Source organism: Hemiscyllium ocellatum, chromosome 12 (assembly GCF_020745735.1).
Source record: "Hemiscyllium ocellatum isolate sHemOce1 chromosome 12, sHemOce1.pat.X.cur, whole genome shotgun sequence".
Taxonomy (NCBI): Eukaryota; Metazoa; Chordata; class Chondrichthyes; order Orectolobiformes; family Hemiscylliidae; genus Hemiscyllium; species Hemiscyllium ocellatum.
The window spans coordinates 8,033,072-8,053,505 of record NC_083412.1 but is presented as its reverse complement, the minus strand read 5'-3'; the positions used below and the strand labels follow the sequence as shown (position 1 = coordinate 8,053,505).

General features: G+C 42.4%; 1 protein-coding gene across 3 annotated transcripts in view; it reads right to left on the bottom strand.

The window, feature by feature from the left end:
* The window catches only part of vwa8 (von Willebrand factor A domain containing 8), a 345,890-nt gene that overhangs the window by 91,616 nt on the left and 233,840 nt on the right, over window positions 1-20,434 (bottom strand). For all 3 annotated transcript variants that reach the window (XM_060833282.1, XM_060833283.1, XM_060833284.1), the window contains 3 exons: window positions 14,831-14,944; window positions 12,076-12,140; window positions 5,818-5,943 (listed from right to left, as the gene is read on the bottom strand). In XM_060833282.1, the coding sequence (XP_060689265.1) occupies window positions 5,818-5,943; window positions 12,076-12,140; window positions 14,831-14,944 (305 nt within the window). The remainder of the gene's footprint in view (window positions 1-5,817; window positions 5,944-12,075; window positions 12,141-14,830; window positions 14,945-20,434) is intronic.

Genomic DNA, 20,434 nt, shown 5'->3' with positions numbered 1-20,434 from the left:
GTAAAAGGTTCTTAGTATCTACCCTATCTAAACCCCTAATCATCTTATACACTTCTATCAGATCTCCCCTAAACCTTCTCTTCTCCAATGAGAACAGCCCCAAGTGCCTCAGCCTTTCCTCATAAGATTTTCCTACCATTCCAGGCAACATCCTGGTAAACCTCCTCTGCACTCGTTCTAAAGCTTCCACATCCTTCCTATAGTATGGCGACCAAAACTGCACACAATACTCCAGATGAGGCCGCACCAGAGTCTTATACAACTGCAACATGACCTCAGGACTCCGGAACTCAATTCCTCTGCCAATAAAGCCCAGTACACCATATGCCTTCCTCACAGCACTATTTACCTGGGTGGCAACTTTCAGAGATCTGTGTACATGGACACCAAGATCCCTCTGCTCATCCACACTACCAAGTACACTACCATTAGCCCAGTAATCCATCATCTTGTTATTCCTACCAAAGTGAACGACTTCGCACTTAGCTACATTGAATTCCATTTGCCACATTTCCGCCCAGCTCTGCAACTTATCTATATCCCGCTGTAACCTACCACTTCCTTCCTCACTATCCACAACTCCACCGACTTTTGTGTCATCCGCAAACTTGCTTACCCAGCTTTCAAGTCCTTCCTCTAGATCATTTATAAAGATAACAAAAAGCAATGGTCCCAAAACAGATCCTTGTGGTACACCGCTAGTAACTGCGCTCCAAGATGAACATAATCCATCAACTACTACCCTCTGTCTCCTTCCAGCCAGCCAATTCCTAATCCAAACCTCTAATGTATCCTCAATGCCATACCTCCGAAGTTTTAGCATTAGCCTACCATGGGGAACCTTATCGAACGCCTTACTAAAATCCATATACACAACATCTACTGCTTTACCCTCATCCACTTCCTTGGTCACCTTCTCAAAGAACTCAATAAGGTTTGTGAGGCACGACCTGCCCTTCACAAAACCATGCTGGCTATCCCTGATCACGTTATTCCTACCCAGATGTTCATAAATCTTATCCCTTACCATTCTCTCTAAGAATCTTATCCCTTACCATTCTCTCATATCTTCCTTAAACTTTTCTCCTCTCTTTGAACACGTGAAACACCTAATGTCACCTACATCTTCAGATTCTGAATATCCCATTTTGGTTCCTAATAAGCTCTACTCTTGCCCCGGTTATTGTTTTGCCCCTAATATACCCTTTGCATATTCTACAGTTCTCTAGGGCAGCTGTATGTTAAGCTCTCAGTATCTTCCGTACACTTCCTTTTTTACCTTCCCCAATCCTTGACATCTTAGGTTCTCCGGAATTGTTCACCTCAAATCTTCAATTCTACAGGAATATGTTGGACTGCACTCTCTCTATTTCCTTTTAAAACGTCTCCCACTGTCTGATGTAGGTTCAGCCATTTTGGCCAGATCACACTTCAGAGTTCTTTTTTTCTCAATCAACCTGCTCAAACATGCTATGAGATACCTCTGGAGCAGGTGGGACTTTAACACACGACCACAAGAGCCCTCCTCCAGCTGATCTTGTTTTACCTTGAAATCAGCTTTCCTCCAATTTACAACCCTTAATTCCAATCCAACTTAGTCCTCTCCCATAACCACCTTAAATCTTTCTGAATTATGGTCACTATCACCAAAATACTCCCCCAAGAACACTTCTACCACTTTCTTGGGTTTGATCACCAAAATCATATCCATCTCCTCTCATGTCGGACTTTCTATGTGTTGGTTTAAAACGTTCTCCTGTGTGCAATTCAATAACTTAGCCCCATCTGAGCCTTTCACTTTGTCGATGCCAGTAATATTAAAGAAGGTGAAACCCCCATTACACTTGCCCCATTATTTTTACACTTCACCAAAATTTGCCAACATATCTGTCCTTGTATAACTCACTGACTGGTTATACGCTCTCACAATGTGCTTGGCCCTTCTGTTTCTAGGTTCAAGCCGTATGGCCTGAACTAAGGAGCTTGTAAGATTTCATCGCTCATTGCAGAAATTGATTCCTTGATCAGTATTGCAGCACCCCTCATCTGAAGATTCGACACGTACTGAGTCCTGCTCTTTCTTCCACCAAGTCTCCAGAATAGAGACATAGGAATGTACAGCTCAGAAACAGACCTTTCGATCCAACCCGTCCACGCCGACCAGATATCCTGAATGCATTTGGTCTCATTTGCCAGCATTTGGCCCATATCCCTCTAAACCCTTCCTACTCATATACCTATCCAAATGCCTTATAAATGTTGTAATTTTACCAGCTCTCATCCCTTCCTCTGGCAGCTCATTCTAAACATGCACCACCCTCAATGTGAATAAGGTGCCCCTTATGTCTTCTTTAATTCTTTCCACTCTCACATTAAACTTATGACCTCTAATTCTGAACTGCCATATCCTGGGGAAAAGAACTTCACTATTGATTTTATAAACCTGTAAAAGGTCAGCCCTCAGCCTCTGACACTCCAGAGAAAACAGCCCCAGCCTATTCATGCTCAGCTTCTCCCTACAGCTCAAATCTTCCAACCCAGGCAACGTCTTTATAAATATTTTCTTTAGATTACTTACAGTGTGGAAACAGGCCCTTCGGCCCAACAAGTCCACACCGACCCGCCGAAGCGCAACCCACCCATACATATACCCCTTACCTAACACTACGGGCAATTTAGCATGGCCAATTCACCTGACCCGCACATCTTTGTGACTGTGGGAGGAAACCGGAGCACCCGGAGGAAACCCACGCAGACACGGGGAGAACGTGCAAACTCCACACAGTCAGTCGCCTGAGGCGGGAATTGAACCCAGGTCCCTGGCGCTGTGAGGCAGCAGTGCTAACCACTGTGCCACCGTGCCGCCCACAATTTTCTAACCCTTTCATGTTTAAATTCATTTTTCCTTTGGCAGGGAGGTTGGAACTAAATGAAGTATTCCAAAAGCAGCCTAACCAATGTCCTATACAATTGTAACATGATCTCACAGCTCCTATATTCAATGCACTGACCAATGAAAGCAAACATACCAAACACCTTCTTGACTACCTGCAACTCCACTTTCGAGGAACTGTGAACCTGCACTCCAAGGTCCCTTCGTCTGTCAACACTCCCCAGGACCTTACCAGTAAGTGTATAAATCCTGTTCTGATTTGCCTTTACAAAATGCAGCACCTCACATTTATTGAGATTAAACCCCTTGGCCAATGTGATCAAAGTTCTGTTGTACTCTGAGGTACTCCTTGTTATCCACTACACTCCCAATTTTGGTGTAATCTGCAAATTTACTAACCATACCTGTTTTACTCACATCCGAATCATTAACATAAATGACAAGAAACAGTGGACCCAGCATTGATACCTGCAGCACACCACTGGTCACAAGCCCCCAGTACAAAAAGCAACCCCTAACTACTACCCTCTGCCTTCTACCTTCTTGTCAATTTTGTATCTAAATGGCTAGTTCTCCCTGTATTCCTTGTTAACCAGTCTACCATGCAGAACCTTGTTGAATGGTGACACGGTGGTTCAGCAGTTAGCACTGCTGCGTCACAGCGCCAGGGATCCAAGTTCGATTCCAGCCTCGGGCAACTGTCTATGTAGAGTTTGCACATTCTCCCCACACCTGCACGTGTTTCCTCCCGGTGCTCTGGTTTCCTCCCATAGTCCAAAGATGTGCAGGTTAGATGAACTGGCCATGCTAAATTGCCCATAGTGTTCAGATGTATGTAGGTTAGGTGCATTAGTTAGGGGAATGGGTCTTGGTGAGTTACTTTTCAGAGGGTCAGTATGGAGTTGGGCTGAAGGGCCTGTTTCCGCACTGTAGGGATTCTACATTCATTTCCCCACCTTCATCCATCTTCTTTGTCATTTCTTCAAAACGCTCAATCAGGTTAGTGAGACATGATTTCCCTCGCACAAAGTCATGTTGACTATCTCTAAATAGTCTTTGGCTTTTCAAATACATGTAAATTCTATCCCTCAGAATCCCCTCCAATAACTTGCCCACCACTGACTTCAGGGTCATTGGTCTATAGTTCGCTGGCTTTTCCTTATCACTTTTCCTAAATAGTGGCACCATCCTTAGCCAACCTCCAGTCTTCCAGCACCTCACCTGTGACTATTGATGGAAGAAATATCTCCGCAAGGGGCCCAGCAGTCACTTCCTTAGCTTCCCACAGTGTTATAGAGTAGACCTGATCTGGTCCCAGGGGATTTATCCACCGTTAGGCATTTTAAGACATCCTGCACTTCCTCCTCTGAAATGTGAACACTTTTCAAGATATTGTTATTTATTTCCCCAAGTTTCCATAGCCTTCTCCATAGTAAACACTGATGCAAAATATTTGTTTAGTATCTCATCCATCTCCTGTGGTTCCAATCTTAAAGAGGCCCTATTCTCTCCCTAGTTACCCTTTTGTCCTTATTGTATTTGTAGAAACCCTTTGGAATCTCCTTAACCCTATTTGCTGAAACTATCTTATGTCCTCTTTGTGCCCTCCCGATTTCATCTTAAGTACATTCCAATTGCCTTTATACTCCTTTAGGGATACACTCAATCCCTGCTGTCTATGCCTGACATATGCTTCCTTCTTGTTCCTGACCAGATCCTCAACTTTACTAGTCACCCAGCATTTCATACACCTACAAGCCTTGCTGTTCACCCACTGGGACCAGTATCCTCATCTGCCTGTATCGCAAGATTTTTTGCGTTAAAATAAATGTCACTTAGCTTTGTAATGTTTTCTTGTGCTTTAACTTTATATGTCCTGCCTTCCACAGTGCCTCGATTTTTCTTCTACATTTGTCTAGGCATAACCTTCAACTTCACCGTCACTCCATATCCTGTTCCACTGCCAAAGTAGTTTGGCCTTCTTAAGTGAAGGTGTTGATACAACAGAAAGGAAGTTGCACTTTATAAAGCTCTGGTCCAGCCTCAACTATATTGTGTTCAATTCTGATGGCCACACTTTGTAAGAATTTGAGGGTGTTATGGACTTCGACCAGACGACTCAAAACAGGCAGCCTAGACCTAACTTTGCATTTTGTTTTGGTAAGGGTACAGTGGAAATTACCCAGAGTATGTTAGCTAGGTTGACTACTAGATTTTAAAACAGACAAAAAAGTTATTCACAAAATTACACAATGAAACACAAAGAACAGAATAAAGAACCCCTCCAGAACTCAGCCTATCCAACAAGTGGATATGCTGTTCTGAATACACACACAGTACCAATAAGCAAACTCCCTTTAAAACCCAGTATAAATGGAACACAGGCTTAGAGGTTGAAGTTGAAGGGCAGAGAAGAGAGAGAGTTTCCACAAAGCTCCCTGTTGAACTTCCCAGTTCAAGACCGAACTAAAACTGCTCAGCTCTGTGAGCGAGAGAGCTGACCACTCCCCTCTCTTTATACAGGTCACTTCTAAAGCATGACCACTTTGGCCTGAAGTCTCATCTGTTTACACATAGACAACAGGCATCTCAAAATCCTTTTCATCTCTGTACCAAACCAGACTGATAGGAGACCGACCCAGTTTATTGCTCCTCTGAAAAAGAAATCAGGACAGTGTCTGTTTGAGCCAAGGAACAGCTTTTAGTAAAAAAAAAGGATGGGCTTTTTGACAAGGGTGTGGAGGAGATTTACGACAATTGTTCCAGGGATGAGGGATTTAGTTACAACATTTGGCTGGAAATAATTAGTTTCCATGGAGCAAAGGAGATTTTGAGGGGCAATTTGAGATGAAAGTTGATTTCAATGCATAAAACGATGACAGCTGAATGACAGAGACAAGGTGAAAGAGACGTGCTGCACTCACTTGTTTGTCTTACTTTCCACCAACAACCACCTGTCTTCAGCCACCAAATGAACAGAGTTAACTTCAATTGGCAGAGTTATAGAGTGGCTACAGCCCTCGAGAACATCCAACACATCCAAGGAAGTCCTAGAAAACAGAAGCATCTGTCAATCAACATCCTCATCGAGCAGCTTCTAATGACTGCAAATAAAATGTCTTTTCCAGGTTTGACTCTCAAAACCACTGTAATTTCTGAAACTGTTAAGAACACATGGTGGAGAAGCTGCTATTGACACCCCGCAGTTCTCAATGTTCTCAACAATCTATTACAATCTAACACAAGGGAGTTGCATGCGGAAGTCTACATCAATATGAAGCAGCATGTGGAATCAAAGAAAGTGAACACACCTAAAATGTGTCACCGAAACCAAACCAAACATAAAATCACTTTGATGTTGCCATTACAATGGGAAGTGTCTACACTTGCCATGATGAAATTATATTGTACTGCCATTGGTAGGCACTGGTCAAAATTACACAGGCAATTTCATGATAAAATATGGCTGTAGGAATTGAAACTGAGATAGGCTGTAAGGCCAAAAGCACAGTAAGACATGCATGACAAATTCTGTCATTTACCCATTGTCTCGGTTCACTTCGGCAACTGAAAACTGCTCTGAGTTAACAATTCTGAGAAAGCAGACCAGTGTGAGAAGGATAACATCAGAGGGAAATAAACTACAGTATTTGAGAGAGAAGCCCAGCATACTGAGAGCAGACGTATGTGAGAAAGGTAGTGGTAATGGGAAATACTTACCAGTGGGAGAGGGAGCCCCCTCCAATCCATTTCTAACTGTCAGAGCCAAAGTTTGGTATCACAGGAAAGTAGGTAGGTGATTGGTAGGTATTCTTCTGTGCTTCTTCAAATGGCAAGTGGTTTAATTCAGCACATGTGCTTATAATGCTCAAGGAACTTCAGCTCAGTTGGAGTCTGAGCTGCTACACATCAGGCAGGCAGGACAAATGTACCTCGATACTGTGTCTTAGGAGGTAGTGAATGCACTATAGCCAAATTTGCAGATGACACAAAAATGGATGGATTGGCAGGTTGACAGAGACACAAACAGTTTACAGAGAGATACGTGGGGTGACACAGTGGCTCAGTGGTTAGCACTGCTGCCTCACAGCACCAGGGACCCGGATTTGATTCCAGCCTCAGGCGAATGTCTGTGTGGAGTTTGTACATTCTCCCCGTGTCTGCGTAGGTTTCCTCAGGGTGCTCAGGTTTCCTCCCACAATCCAAAGATGTGCAGGTCAGGTGAATTGGCCACGCTAAATTGCCCATCGTCTTTAGGGATGTGTAAGTTAGGTGCCTTAGTCAGGGGTACATATAGAGTAATAGTGTAGGGGAATGGGTCTGGGAGTGTTACTCTTTGGAGGGTTGGTGTGGACCTGTTGGGCCAAATGGCCTGTTTCCACACTGTAGGGATTCTGTGACTCTATTGATAGGTTAGGTAGGTGGGCAACTAAGTTGTCAAATGGAGTGTAATGTGGGAAAGTGTGAAGTTGTTCATATTGGAAGGGAGAACAACTCAAAGAAGAATACAATGTTATTCAAATAGAGATAAACTGCAGAAAGCTGCAACAAAAAGGGACACAGGGTGGGTGGGGGGGGAAGCTGTGCACAATAAAACAGAAAGCTAACACACAGAGGCAGCAAGGTAATACGGAAGTGAAATGGAACATTGATCCTTATTTCAAGGCAGTTAGAGAATAAGAGTGGGCAAGTATTACTGCAACTATTTTAGCTGCTGGTGAGACTACTTCTTGAATACTGTGAGCAATATTGTTCCCCTTATTTAATGAGAAGGTTTATTAGGTGATCCTTGGTATTGTGGGATTGTCTTATTAGCAAATATTAAACACGTTGGGACTCACTCGAGTTTCAAAGAATGAGAGATGATCTCATTGCAAAATGTGTGATTCTTAAGAGAATGACAGCGTAAATGCTGAGAGGATGTTTCTCCTCATGGGTGAGTCTAGAACCACAGGCTATAAAGGGGCTCCAATTTAAGACTGAGATGAGGAGAAATTTCTTCTCGGGAGGTTGAGAGACTTTGGAACTCCTTGCCACAGAGAGCTGTTGGGGGAGACGGGGGGAGTCCTTGTGTAGGCCAGAATAGATAGATTCTTGATCAGTCAGGGGAATCAACTATTATGGGGAAATAGCAGGAGAGTGGATAGGAAGAATGTTGGATCAGTCATGATCCTATTGAATGGCGGAGCAAGTTCAAGGGGCCAAATAGCTTACTCTTGTTCCTTTTTTTATGGTCTATGAAGAAATAACAGCATATTCAGGAAAGCCTAACACAAACAGTCAACAAGGTTTTGGGAAAGACATACCATGTTTGACAACTTTGATAGAGTTCTTTGATAAATGGGAACTGGTAGAAATAGCGTACTTAGATTTCCAGAAGGCATTCGATAAAAGTTTATTGTACAAGGTAGGAGCTCATAGTATTGGGGCCAATGTACTAGCATGGACTGATGATTAGTTAACACATGGAAAACATCGAGTTAGGATGAATGGGACTTTATCAGGTTTCAAGATGTAACCTGTTGGGAGACACAGGTGTGTTCTAGACGTTCAATTGTTCATAACCAATACTAATGACTTGGAGATGGGAACATAGTGCACTGTATCCAAATATACTGATGATGCAATGATTGGTGAGAGGACACATTGTGATGAAGACATAATAATCTGCAATTAGTTATAAATAGGTCGAGTGAGTGGGCAAAACTTGGCAGATGGAGTTTAATATAGAAAATTGTGAGATCATACACATTGTTAGGAAGAATCAATAAGCAGACTACTGTTTAAATAGAGAGACAGTCCAGAAAAGTGCATCACAGAGGAATCTGGGTGTTCTTGTGCACTAAACATAAAAGGTTAGCATGGAGGTGTAGTAAGTTATTAAGAAGGAAATGAAAGTTTGGCCTTTATTGCAAGTTATTACCTGGTTTATTACCTTTAAACAAAGGTAAGTCTTGCTGCAACTGTGCAGGGTATTGGTGAGACTAAACCAGGAGCTGTGCGTACAAATTTAGTCCTTGTATTTAAGAAAGGATATAATGGTATAGTAGGCAGTTTAAAGGGATTCACTCGACTGATTTATTTAATGAATCGAATTGTCTTTTGGGTGAACAGGTTAGACCTTTATTCAAGAGTTTAGATGAATGAAAGTTGATATTCTCCAAAGATATAAGATTCTGAAGTGGCTTGATAGGGTAGCTAAGGAGAAGATGTTTCCACTGGTGACAGGACATTGGCAGAGTGGTTAACACTGCTGCCTCACAGCATCTGGGACCTGAGTTTGGTTCCATTCTCTCTGTGGCTGTGATGAGTTTGCACATTCTCTCAGTGTCTGCATGGGCTTCCTCCCACAGACTAAAGATATGGAAGTTAGGTGGATTGCTAAAATCTCCATGTGGGGTGATGGAGATGGGGTCTGGGTGAGATGTTCTTCAGAAAGTCAGTGTAGAAGCGATGGGCCAAATGGCTGCTTTCTGCACAGCAGGGGATTCTATGACCAGTGGAGGAAATCTCGAACAAGGATTACAGAACCTAGGGATGTCCATTTAAAACTGAGATTGAAAGAATTTCTTCTCTCAGAGGGCAGTAAATGTAATTCTATGGAGGCTTGATCATTGAAACTATACTAAAAATGAGGTAGATAGAGTATTTAAATTTTGGGGAGTTGGGGGCTTTGAACAGCTGATGTGAAGGAGGAGTTGAAGCCTGGAAAAGATCAGTCATGATCTTATAGAATAGTGGGGCAGTCTTGAGGGGATGAATGTCCTCCTTCTGTTCATGTTTCCCATTTTCTGATTCTGTGACTATTTTTGCATAATTCCACGCCTTTCTCTCTTTTTGCTCTTAGTCTTCTCCCCTTGTATTTTGAAAACATCAAACAATGTAGTAGTACCTTTAGGCAACAGTACCTTGTCTGTTACTCTGGTATCTTATCTAAGTGGATAATCAGTGGCTCTTGCCTCTGAGTCAAATGATTTTGGGTTCATGTCCCATCCCACAATCTTATTATTAGCCTGGTACAGAGAAACATCGATTATCCGGCATTTGTTTATCTGAGTTTGGGGCAGCATGGTGGCTCAAGTTGTTAGCGTTGTTGCCTCACAGCACCAGGGACCTGGGTTAGGTTCCAACCTCAGGCAACCGACTGTGTGGAGTTTGCACATTCGCCCCCTGTCTGCGTGGGTTTCCTCCAGGTGCTCCGGTTTCCTCCCATGGTCCAAAGATATACAGAATAGGTGAATTGGCCATGCTAAATTGCCCGTAGCATTCAGGGATGTGTAGGTGCATTAGGCATGGATAAATATCATATGGTAGGGGAAAGGGTCTGGGTGGGTTACTCTTTGGAGGGTTGGTGTGGACCTGTTGGGCTGAAGGGCCTATTTCCACACTGTATGAATTCTAGATCGGATTATCTGGTAAGATTGCAAGGTCCCGATTAGTCCCGATACTTGGCTAAACTATATTATCCGGCATTTGATTATCCAGAATTTGATTAACCAAACAAAATACTTCCCACCCATGTCCTTCGGATAATTGAGGTTCCTCTGTACGTCACAGCTTATACTGAGAGTGGGCCACACTGTCAGGAGTAATATGTCTCAGCTGAGATATTAAACTGAGAATTCCCTAACTCCCCCATGTGGTTGCAAAAAATTCAAGAACTCCCTTGTTTTTCTAGACAATATTTACAACTAATGTTATCGTCACTTTAAAGCAAAATACTGCAGATTAGGCAATCTGAAATAAAAGTAGGAAGTGCTGAGAAACTCAGCAAATGTGGAAACATCTGTGGAGAGATAAACGGAGTTAATGTTTCAAGTCTTATACAACTCAGTAATCTTCAGCCAGAGGTGCCAAATGGATGAGTCATTTCAACCCCCTTCCATGGTTCCCAACATCACAGAGACCAGTCTTCAACCAATTTGATTCACTCTAAGTGATAGCAAGAAATAGTTGGAGGCACTGGAGATTGCAAAGGCTACAACATTTTGGCAATAATACTGAAGATTTATGCTCCAGAACTTGTCACTCCTGTAGCCAAGTTATTCCAGTACAGTTACCACTCTGGTATCTACCCAACAATGTTGAAAATTGCCCAGGTATGCCCTGCACATAAAAAGCAGGACAAATCCAGTGAATTACCACCTCGTCAGTTTACTCTTGATCAACAGTAAAGTGATGGAAGGCATCATCAGTGCTATCCAGCAGCTCCTGCTCAGCAATATCCTGCTCAGTGATGCCCAGATGACAAGGCCACTCAGCCTTGATGCAAACATGGACAAAAGGCAGTTTACCATCACATTCTCAAGGGCAACTACGGATGGGCAATAAAAATGCTGGCCAGCCAGTGATGCCCACACCACAAAAATGAGTCAAACAAAGACTCTTCTTCAGAATCTTGACACTTTTCCACAGCTGCTTGATGCTCTAGAACTACAAAGCAGAGAGAATAAATCTTTTAACTTCGAGTTGCTGTCAGACCAGGGATGCTGCAGACTTGTCCACATCCAATAACCTGCTCTGGGTTTGATTTTTGTTTAATTTTGATTTCTTTTTGACAACTGTGACAATCAATAACATTGAAAATTAACACATGCCAAACAAGGTTAATTAACCCTATCTCCCAATAGTAATGGATCTTTAAAAAGATTCCACGAACTACACAAATTCCATCTTTGCCATAAACTAACCAGTGTTTCTTGGCCATACCCTATTTATGCCACGTTTTGTTGAAATCTGTCCATTTTTGACATATATTGCTTACAGACAAACATAACAGGGGTGAAAACATCCACCTTCAGCGACAAAGATAGAAAAGGTTTTGTTTTATCTTGTCATGTCTTCTGGATATTTTACTGCAGGAGCAATTGCAAGCATTGCTGATTCCCACCTCCAATCTTATATGAATAAACAAATCCCAAAAGGGTCAGCGAATTACATTGTTTATTTATTTATTCGTTCACTTAGTAAGATTGCATGGAGTGAACCCAGACCTCTCTCAATCTTACTGTTCAGGATCACACAAGGTACTGCATTTACGCAGCAAGGCTAGTTTCCAAGATAAGTGCAGGCAGTGGGTAGTACACAGACCTGATGTGCATGGCTGCAGTTCTGATAAAAAAATGCAAGCTTGCTAACAAGAATGGGAACACGTACTTTGAAGAAGATAAATGAATTCTTACCCTTGTTTCTTGTAGAACACAAGCCAATTTTTGTGTGAAAATTCTCTGCACATTTTGTAAATGTTCTGTAAATGAAAAGTTAAGAAATCATGTAATTGCCTTGCTTAAAAATGTAACTGATACTATTCATCACCTTCCAGACTTTACAGCTGTATAAACCCTGAAAGATTATCTCTATATCTACTGGTGATTGAGTGATAATTAATCTAAAATTAAAATCAATATCAATAGAGCAAGGGGAGATGTTAGGAAGAATAGTTTGATGCAGAGCTTGTTAAGAGATGAAATTTGAGATGTTCGACACTATCCTGAAGAACAGAGATGTCCTGGAGAAGAAATGACTGACCTCCAACAAGCACAACCATCTTTCTGTGTGCCGGTATGACTCTAGTCAGCAGAGAACTGCTGAGTTTTTTCTGGCAAGTTCTGTATTTCTTTCTGATTTCCAGCATCCGTAGTTTTTTTTTTGGTGATTGGAGGAAGGTGGTGGGTCTGATGAGCCAGATAAGTTCAAACAGGAGGGTCAATAGCAAGGATGTTTAATTTTTCAAGTGAAAGACAGGAGAAGCAGAAGAGATTTGAGGAATTGTTTTTTCACCCAAAGGACATGAAAATGTCCAAATCTGAAATGCCCTGCCTGGGAGAGTAGTTGAGGCTGGGAAACCTCGCAACCTTTAAAAGTATTTGGTTGAGCACTTGAAGTGTCATAACATTCTGGGCCTAGGGTGGGAAATGGGCCTGGTGTAGGAAATGGGCCTAGTGTAGGAAATGGGCCTAGTGTGGGAAATGGGCCTAGTGTGGGAAATGGGCCTAGTGTGGGAAATGGGCCTAGTGTAGGTAGCAATATATTTTTGACAGGACAGATTCAATGGGCTGAAGAGCCTCTTCTGTGTTGGATGATTTTATGTTTATAAGTGAGATAGATGAGAAACCAGAGACAGATGTGAATTCAGGGTTGGGCAAATGAGGAGTATTCCCACTTTCAACCACTGAGTTGGGGGAAAGGAAGGAAGGCAGCTGATCAGATGGTCTCAATCTTGATGACAAAGACTCCCATGAGCTTTTCATGCTGTTGTTGGACGTGAGGGTGGAGGGGACAGGGCAGGACAGAGGGTTTCAGATGTAGTTTTGCAGGAGGAAACAGAAAGGGGGAGTTAACTTTGCATCCATGATAATCCTGGAATAGTGAATGGTTAAACCTGTCTGCCAGTGCTCCAGTAGCATGTGGTTATGATACTGGGCCAGTAATCCAAAGGAGAAAGTGAGGACTGCAGATGCTGGAGATCAGAGTCGAGAGTGTGTTGCTGGAAAAGTACAGCAGGTCAGGCAGCATCCGAGGAGCAGGAGAATTGACATTTTGGGAATAAGCTCTTCATCAGGAATTCTGTTGCCTGACCTCTTGTGCTTTTCCAGCAACACACTTTCGACAGCAATCCAAAGGCTGAATGATCTAGACACAGGACTTCAAATCTCACCATTGTAAATGGGAAATTTTGTTTTCAAAAGAAACCTCAGTATCTACTTTGGTGGAATTTAAACACTTGTCTGCAGGATATTTGTCTGAGGTTCAGGATTATGTGTCCTTGATATTATATAGGACAAAAAAAATACAGCACAGAACAGGCCCTTCAGCCCTCAATGTAATGCCGACCTTTTATCCTACTGTAAGATCAAAGTAATCTACATATCCTTCATTTCAACATCATCCATGTGCCTATCCAAGTGTCGCTTAAACATCTCTATTATACCTGATTCTACTACCACCACCGGCAGTACATTCCACACACCCAGCACTCTGTGTAAAGAACCCACCTCTGACATCTTTCCAAACCTTCCTTGAATCACCTTAAAATTATGCCCTCTCCTGATAACCATTTCCACCCTGGCAAAAGGTCTCTGGCTATCCACTCCATCTATGCCTCTTGTACATCTCTATCAAGTCACCTCTCATCCTTCTTTGCTCCAATGAGAAAAGCTTTGTAAGACATACCCTCCAGTCCGGGCAGCATCCTGGTAAATCTCCTCTGCACCATCTCTAAAGCTTTAACATCCTTCTGATAATGAGATGAGATTAGATTAGATTCCCTACAGTGTGGAAAAAGGCCCAACCTTTCCACACTGCCCCTCTGAAGAGTAACCCACTCAGACCCACTTCCCTCTAACTAATGCGCCTAATACCATGGGCAATTTATCATGGCCAATTCACCTGACCTGCACACCTTTGGACTGTGGGAGGAAACTGAGCAGCCAGAGGAAACCCATGGGAGAATGTGCAAACTCCACACTGACAGTCACCCGAGGCTGGAATTGAACCTGGGACCCTGGTGCTGTGAGGCAGCAGATGACCAGAATTGAACAGGATATTCCAAGTGTGATCTAACCAGGGCTCTATAGAGCTGCAGCGTAACCACTCGGCTCTTACACTCAATCCTCCTGCTACTGAAAGCCAACACCCCATTATGCCACTATACTATGAGTAGCATATTCAGTTTTACAGATCCAGAAGCAAGCAGCTTTGGGAGGAGAACGTGGGCAGGGAGTACTACAAAGTAGTGGTCAGAGATAATATGGTCTGTCATTGCTATTAAGGAGGGCAGCATTGCTGGCTCTACTCGTTTTTCATTATCCTGGACAAAATCCATTCATGACATAACACCATTACAATTTTCCTTATTTCATAAATCAAACAGTTTAAAAAAATACAGAAAGATGCACAATCATGTATCTTTCGACGTGTACAAACTGCACAGCTTACCCTGTCATCTCTATTCGCCCACCAGTACGCTTTCTTGGGGGCTTGCTGTTCTTCTCCAGAGATGATACGACTGACTGCACCATTGGTCAAATTCAACAGCAGGATCACGTTACTCTGTAAAGGAGATAATCGTGTTTTTGTGAGTTGGCAACATCAGTCAGAACACCAGAGCAATAAACTCTGGAACATCTTAATTCATTTTGTTTTCAAGCTAGCATTTCAGAAAGCCAATCGCTCCAGAGAAATCTTTTTTTTCTCTTTTCTTGGAGCATATGTGTATGATTAGGGGATATTTAGAGGGTAAAGCATTTATACTTGTTATCCAATTCTTGCATCTTCATTGAATGAGTTTTGTTTTAAAATTAATTGTACATAATAAAAAACCTGGTTGATAGTTCTTGTTTAAAAGAACCAGATAATGTACTTTGTTGGTAACTTGACCATCTTGGAAAAAGTATTTATATTTGATGCTGTGACCTGTGTAGCAGTGGGATGGACGTGACAGTACACTCCTCCAGCCTCAGTTATAAAATGATCCCTTACAATCTTCAGTGGAAACTCTCTTTCAGCATGAAGAATAAATGTTTGGACAGCATTGGGTCCCTTTCAAGAGTTTTTTTAATTCATTTATGGATGTGGGCATCATTGACTGGACCAGCATTTATTGCCATCTCTAATGCCAGAGACATTTCAGAGTCAACCACTGTGGATTGTAAGTTTGCTCTCTGAGCTGGTAGATTTTTTTTTTTTAGATTACTTACAGTGTGGAAACAGGCCCTTCGGCCCAACAAGTTCACACCAACCCGCCGAAGCGACAACCCACCCATACCCCTACATATACCCCTTACCTAACACTACGGGCAATTTAGCATGGCCAATTCACCTGACCCGCACATCTTTGGACTGTGGGAGGAAACCGGAGCACCCGGAGGAAACCCACGCAGACACGGGGAGAACGTGCAAACTCCACACAGTCAGTCGCCTGAGGCGGGAATTGAACCCAGGTCCCTGGCGCTGTGAGGCAGCAGTGCTAACCACTGTGCCACCGTGCCGCCCCTAAACTCTCCACCCTTACATTTCACTCCCTTACAATAAACAACATTCCACTTGCCTTCCTAATCACTTGCCACACCTGCCCTATAGTGTTAAACTTGGAGTTTTGGACAGCCAACTCCAAAGGTGTTTGTGTCTAAAGGGCCCACAAATGCTGTTCTCAGACATTTTGTCGTCATACTCAGTAACAACATCAGCAAGCCTCTGGTGAAGCGCTGGTGTTCTGCCACGCTTGCTATTTATCTGTCTCGGTTTGAAGTGGTAGGTCATATCACTTCCAGTTCTGTTTCTGAGAGGGTGGTAAATGGAGTCCAAGTCCAAACGCTTGTAAACGGAGTTCCGGTTTGAATACCAGGCCTCTAGGAAGTCCCATGGGTGTCTTTGTTTAGCCTGTCCCAGGATGGATGTATTATCCCAGTCAAACTGGTGTCCCTCTTCGTCTGTGTGTATGGGTACAGTGATAGTTGGTCATATCTTTTGGTGGCTAGTTGGTGTTCATGTATCCTAGTGGTAAGCTTCTTGCCTGTTTGTCCAATGTAATGTTTGTTGCAGTCCTTGCAGGGTATTTTGTATATGACATTCGTTCTGCTGGCTGGTGGTATAGGGTCCTTTAAATTCAGTATGTTGATAAGTTTGTGAGGCACCATGATGCCTCGGGGCCAGACGAGTCTGGTCGTCCCTTTGCTGAGAGTCTGAAGTCACATGTCACAGGCCAGGTAAGGATGACAGATTTCCTGCCCTACTGAACACATTAGTGAACCAGATGGGTTTTTCCCTTACAACTGGCAATGGTTTCATGGTCACCATTAGACTCTTATTTCCAGATTACACCAAGTCGGGATTCAAACCCAGGTCCCCAGATTAATAGTCTGACAATTGCCAGACCAGGCCATTGTCTCCATTGCTAGAGTGGTCAGTGGAATATAGTGTTAAATGGCAGGATCTAGATTTAGAAAGCCTTAACCAGTTAAAGGTGCACTCAGCATTTGTGGGCCCTTTAGACACAAACACCTTTGGAGTTGGCTGTCCAAAACTCCAAGTTTAACACTATAGGGCAGGTGTGGCAAGTGATTAGGAAGGCAAGTGGAATGTTGTTTATTGTAAGGGAGTGAAATGTAAGGGTGGAGAGTTTAGCTGCAGCTGTACTGGGCATTGTTGAGACCATATTTGCATGGTTGCATGCAATTTTTGCCACCTTCCTTGTAAGAACTGATATAATTGCTATAGGAACAGTTCAGAAAAAAGCTCGTGTCTTCTGGGATGGAGGACTTATTCTATGAGGAAAGGATGAACATAGTTGATATTTTGTGGGGTGGAGGCAGTGAATTGGAAACATTGTCCGAAGTGGATTTAAAACAGAATTCAAAATTGGAAGTCAGGCTTCAGGAGCATTTAAGTACATTGGGATTGAAAATCAGGCAGAAAGGATCAAGTGTCACTTTGCATCAACAATCTTATTTTGAAAATGTTAGCCCCATTGATACGAGTGAAAATACTGCCTCACAAAAAGATGCAAAGGTTTCCAAAACTGAAATTGAAGAATTGCAAAGTCTAATTGGACAGGTGAATTGGCTGGGTACTCAAATCTGGTTGGACACCAATTTCAATGGACTAGAGTCCATTACAACAATGAAAAATCCCAAGGTATAAAATATTATTCAGGCAAACAGTGATAACGCTATTAACTAAAACAGATAAAGAGATTTGAACTAATTAAGGAAAGCAGTTAAATGTGAAGATAAAAATGAGATCAGTCTTGATTATTGTCATCGTCCTGACTTGCTTGAAGATTCTCTTTTTGAAGTGAAGATGTTGAAAACCTGAAGTCAGATTCAGGAGCTGTAATGGATTCTGTATTCAAACTGAGAGAGGATGTTCCTCCAGTGATTACAATGAGGAGAGCCAGGTGGACTACACAGAATATGAGTTCCTTGATTGGAGCTGTTAATCTGGTCCAATTAGAATTCCCTGACTGTCAGACATAAACAGGAGTGTCAGGATTTGGGGCCTAGCTTTGCTGCTCCTCTCCCTTGTAAAATTGCTGTCTCTCGTACAGCTGTAAATGTTTTCTTGTGAACTGAACTATTTTGTAATTTGTTTAATAAAATAAAAAAAACAGAAAAAAAAATACAACCAGGAGATGGGATTTGAGGTTTGTCCTCATTTCCCTGAAAATTGGTTGAATGGTAGAGTTTGGAGAGCCTGGTTTTGCCATTCTGCTCCCTTGTAAAACTGCTGTTTCTTTGTATATAACTGTTAATTGTAAGTTGTTTAATAAAAGAAAAAACATATGTAACCAGGAGAAAAAAAAATAAACAGGAGTGTCAGGGTTTGGGGCCTAGCTTTGCTGCTCCTCTCCCTTGTAAAATTGCTGTCTCTTGTACAGCTGTAAATGTTTATTGTAAACTGTTTTGTAATTTGTTTAATAAAATAAAAAAAAATAAACAGGAGTGTCGGGATTTGAGGTTTGTCCTCATTTCCCTGAAAACTGGTCGAACAGCAGGTTTGGGGCCTGACTTTGTTGCTCCTCTCCCTTGTAAAATTGCTGTTTCTCTGTATACTGCTGTTAATATTGACTATTTTGTAAACTGTGAGTTGTTTAATAAAATATATTTAAAAAACAGGAGTGTCAGACATCCTGTTCACTCAGAGCTGGCTGTGAGGGGGCTGGATCAGGGTTAAGGATTTTCCAGATGTAAATAAAGGGTTATCTGGTGAAAGAAAACCAGTCTCTGTGGAGTTAGTGCAGCAGCAATGAGAGAAAAGCATGCTCCTGAAGAAATTTGGTTTCAAAGGATAGGCATTTCTGGCATCAAGCTGTTATTTGGAAAGCTTGACTCATTTGATCTTGCCATTGAAGACTGAGTCCAATATGTGGAAAGAATGTTTTTCTTTTCTGGGCAAACTACATTTGGTCAGTTGACAAGCAACAAATAATTTTCCTGACAGCATGTGGATCTGTAACTTTTTCCGTTATTAGGAGTCTAACTTTCTCTGAAGCACTAGATACTAAACCTTCTAAAAGTTGACAGATTTAGTTAAGGAATATTACGAACCCAAGCCTCCCCTAATTCTGAGATGCTATCAGTTTATTTCAGCTCCCACAAGTAGATTGAGGAGAACAAGTCCTGGAATTGAGAGAAAACTTCTTTGCATCAGTTTAACAAAACTGCTAGGTTTTATACCCAGGTTGAATACAGTAGCTCTGGATGCCTATCCCTTTCTCCCCATTGAGAAGCAGTTGCCATTTTCAGATGTTTTTCTAGGGTGTTGAAATGATTCTCCTCAATCAACAGCATAGCTGACAACGCTTAGCTTTTTAGGACAAATGTTCCAGATTAGCTTTCTTTACAAACTATAATGCCGTAACAATTTTCACATTTTGAATTGACACAATTCAAAAAACATGCATGCAAGTTCTGACATGTGGATGTTGGACTTACAGTAGTGCTCAGTGTATGAGGGTAGAGAAAGTTAAGAATCTGTGGTGTGAAATGTGATTAACTGGAAATTTTGACAGTTTGAGTATCGCAAACATTGTGAATTGGGCAGTGTGTGAGAGGCTCATGCTTCAGTTATAAGGATATGGCAATTGAAATGAATTTGCTGTCACGGTGGCTCAGTGGTTAGCACTGCTGCCCCACAGCGCCAGGGTCCTAGGTTCGATTCTAGCCTCGGGTGACTGTCTGTGTGGAGTTTGCACATTCTTCCCGTGTCTGCGTGGGTTTCCTCCCACAGTCCAGAGATGTGCAGGTCAGGTGAATTGGCCAAGCTAAATTACCCATAGTGTTAGGTGCATTAGTCTGGGTGCATTAGGAAATGGGTCTGGGCGGGTTACTCTTCGGAGGGTCGGTGTGGACTGGTTGGACCGAAGGGGCTGTTTCCACACTGTAGGGAATCTAATCTAATCTTGATCACTTGAGATCATTGAGTTCCTCACAAAACTACATCAGAGACCTTTGACAACTGCTTTAATATCTGCTGCAGCCTGAATATACCTCCACTTTAAGTATTGGCAAATGGTTTATATGCAACTAGCCGAGCATGAAGCTGGGCTCTGAGGCATGTAACAACTCAACATGGTGCTTAGCATGGGATTGCAGTCTGTTTCTATTTGAATTAGCAGGCAGCAAAATTTGTGTGTTGCCTGCATTACTTGCAAAAGTGATCCTGTGTTTTTCTGGGTGCTATCAAATTTTTAGCCTCAGATTGAAAATTGGTGGAGTTGTGCACAGGGAGGAAGGATACAGCAAAACATAGATCAGTTGGCAAGATGGACAGAGAGATGGTAGATGAAGTTTAATCTGTTTAAGTGAGATGATGCATTTTGGGAGCTCAAATGGAAGAGGAAAGTATTCAGTAAATCCTTCGCAGCATTGATATTTAGAAGGATTTTGTGATCTAAGTCCATAGCCCCTGGAAGGTGGCAACGCAAGTGAGTAAGTTGGTTAAGATGAAACACTTAGGAAGAGCCAGTGCTGGACTGGGGTGTGCAAAGTTAAAAATCATGCAACACCTGTTGGATTATAACCTGATGTTGTGTGATTTTTA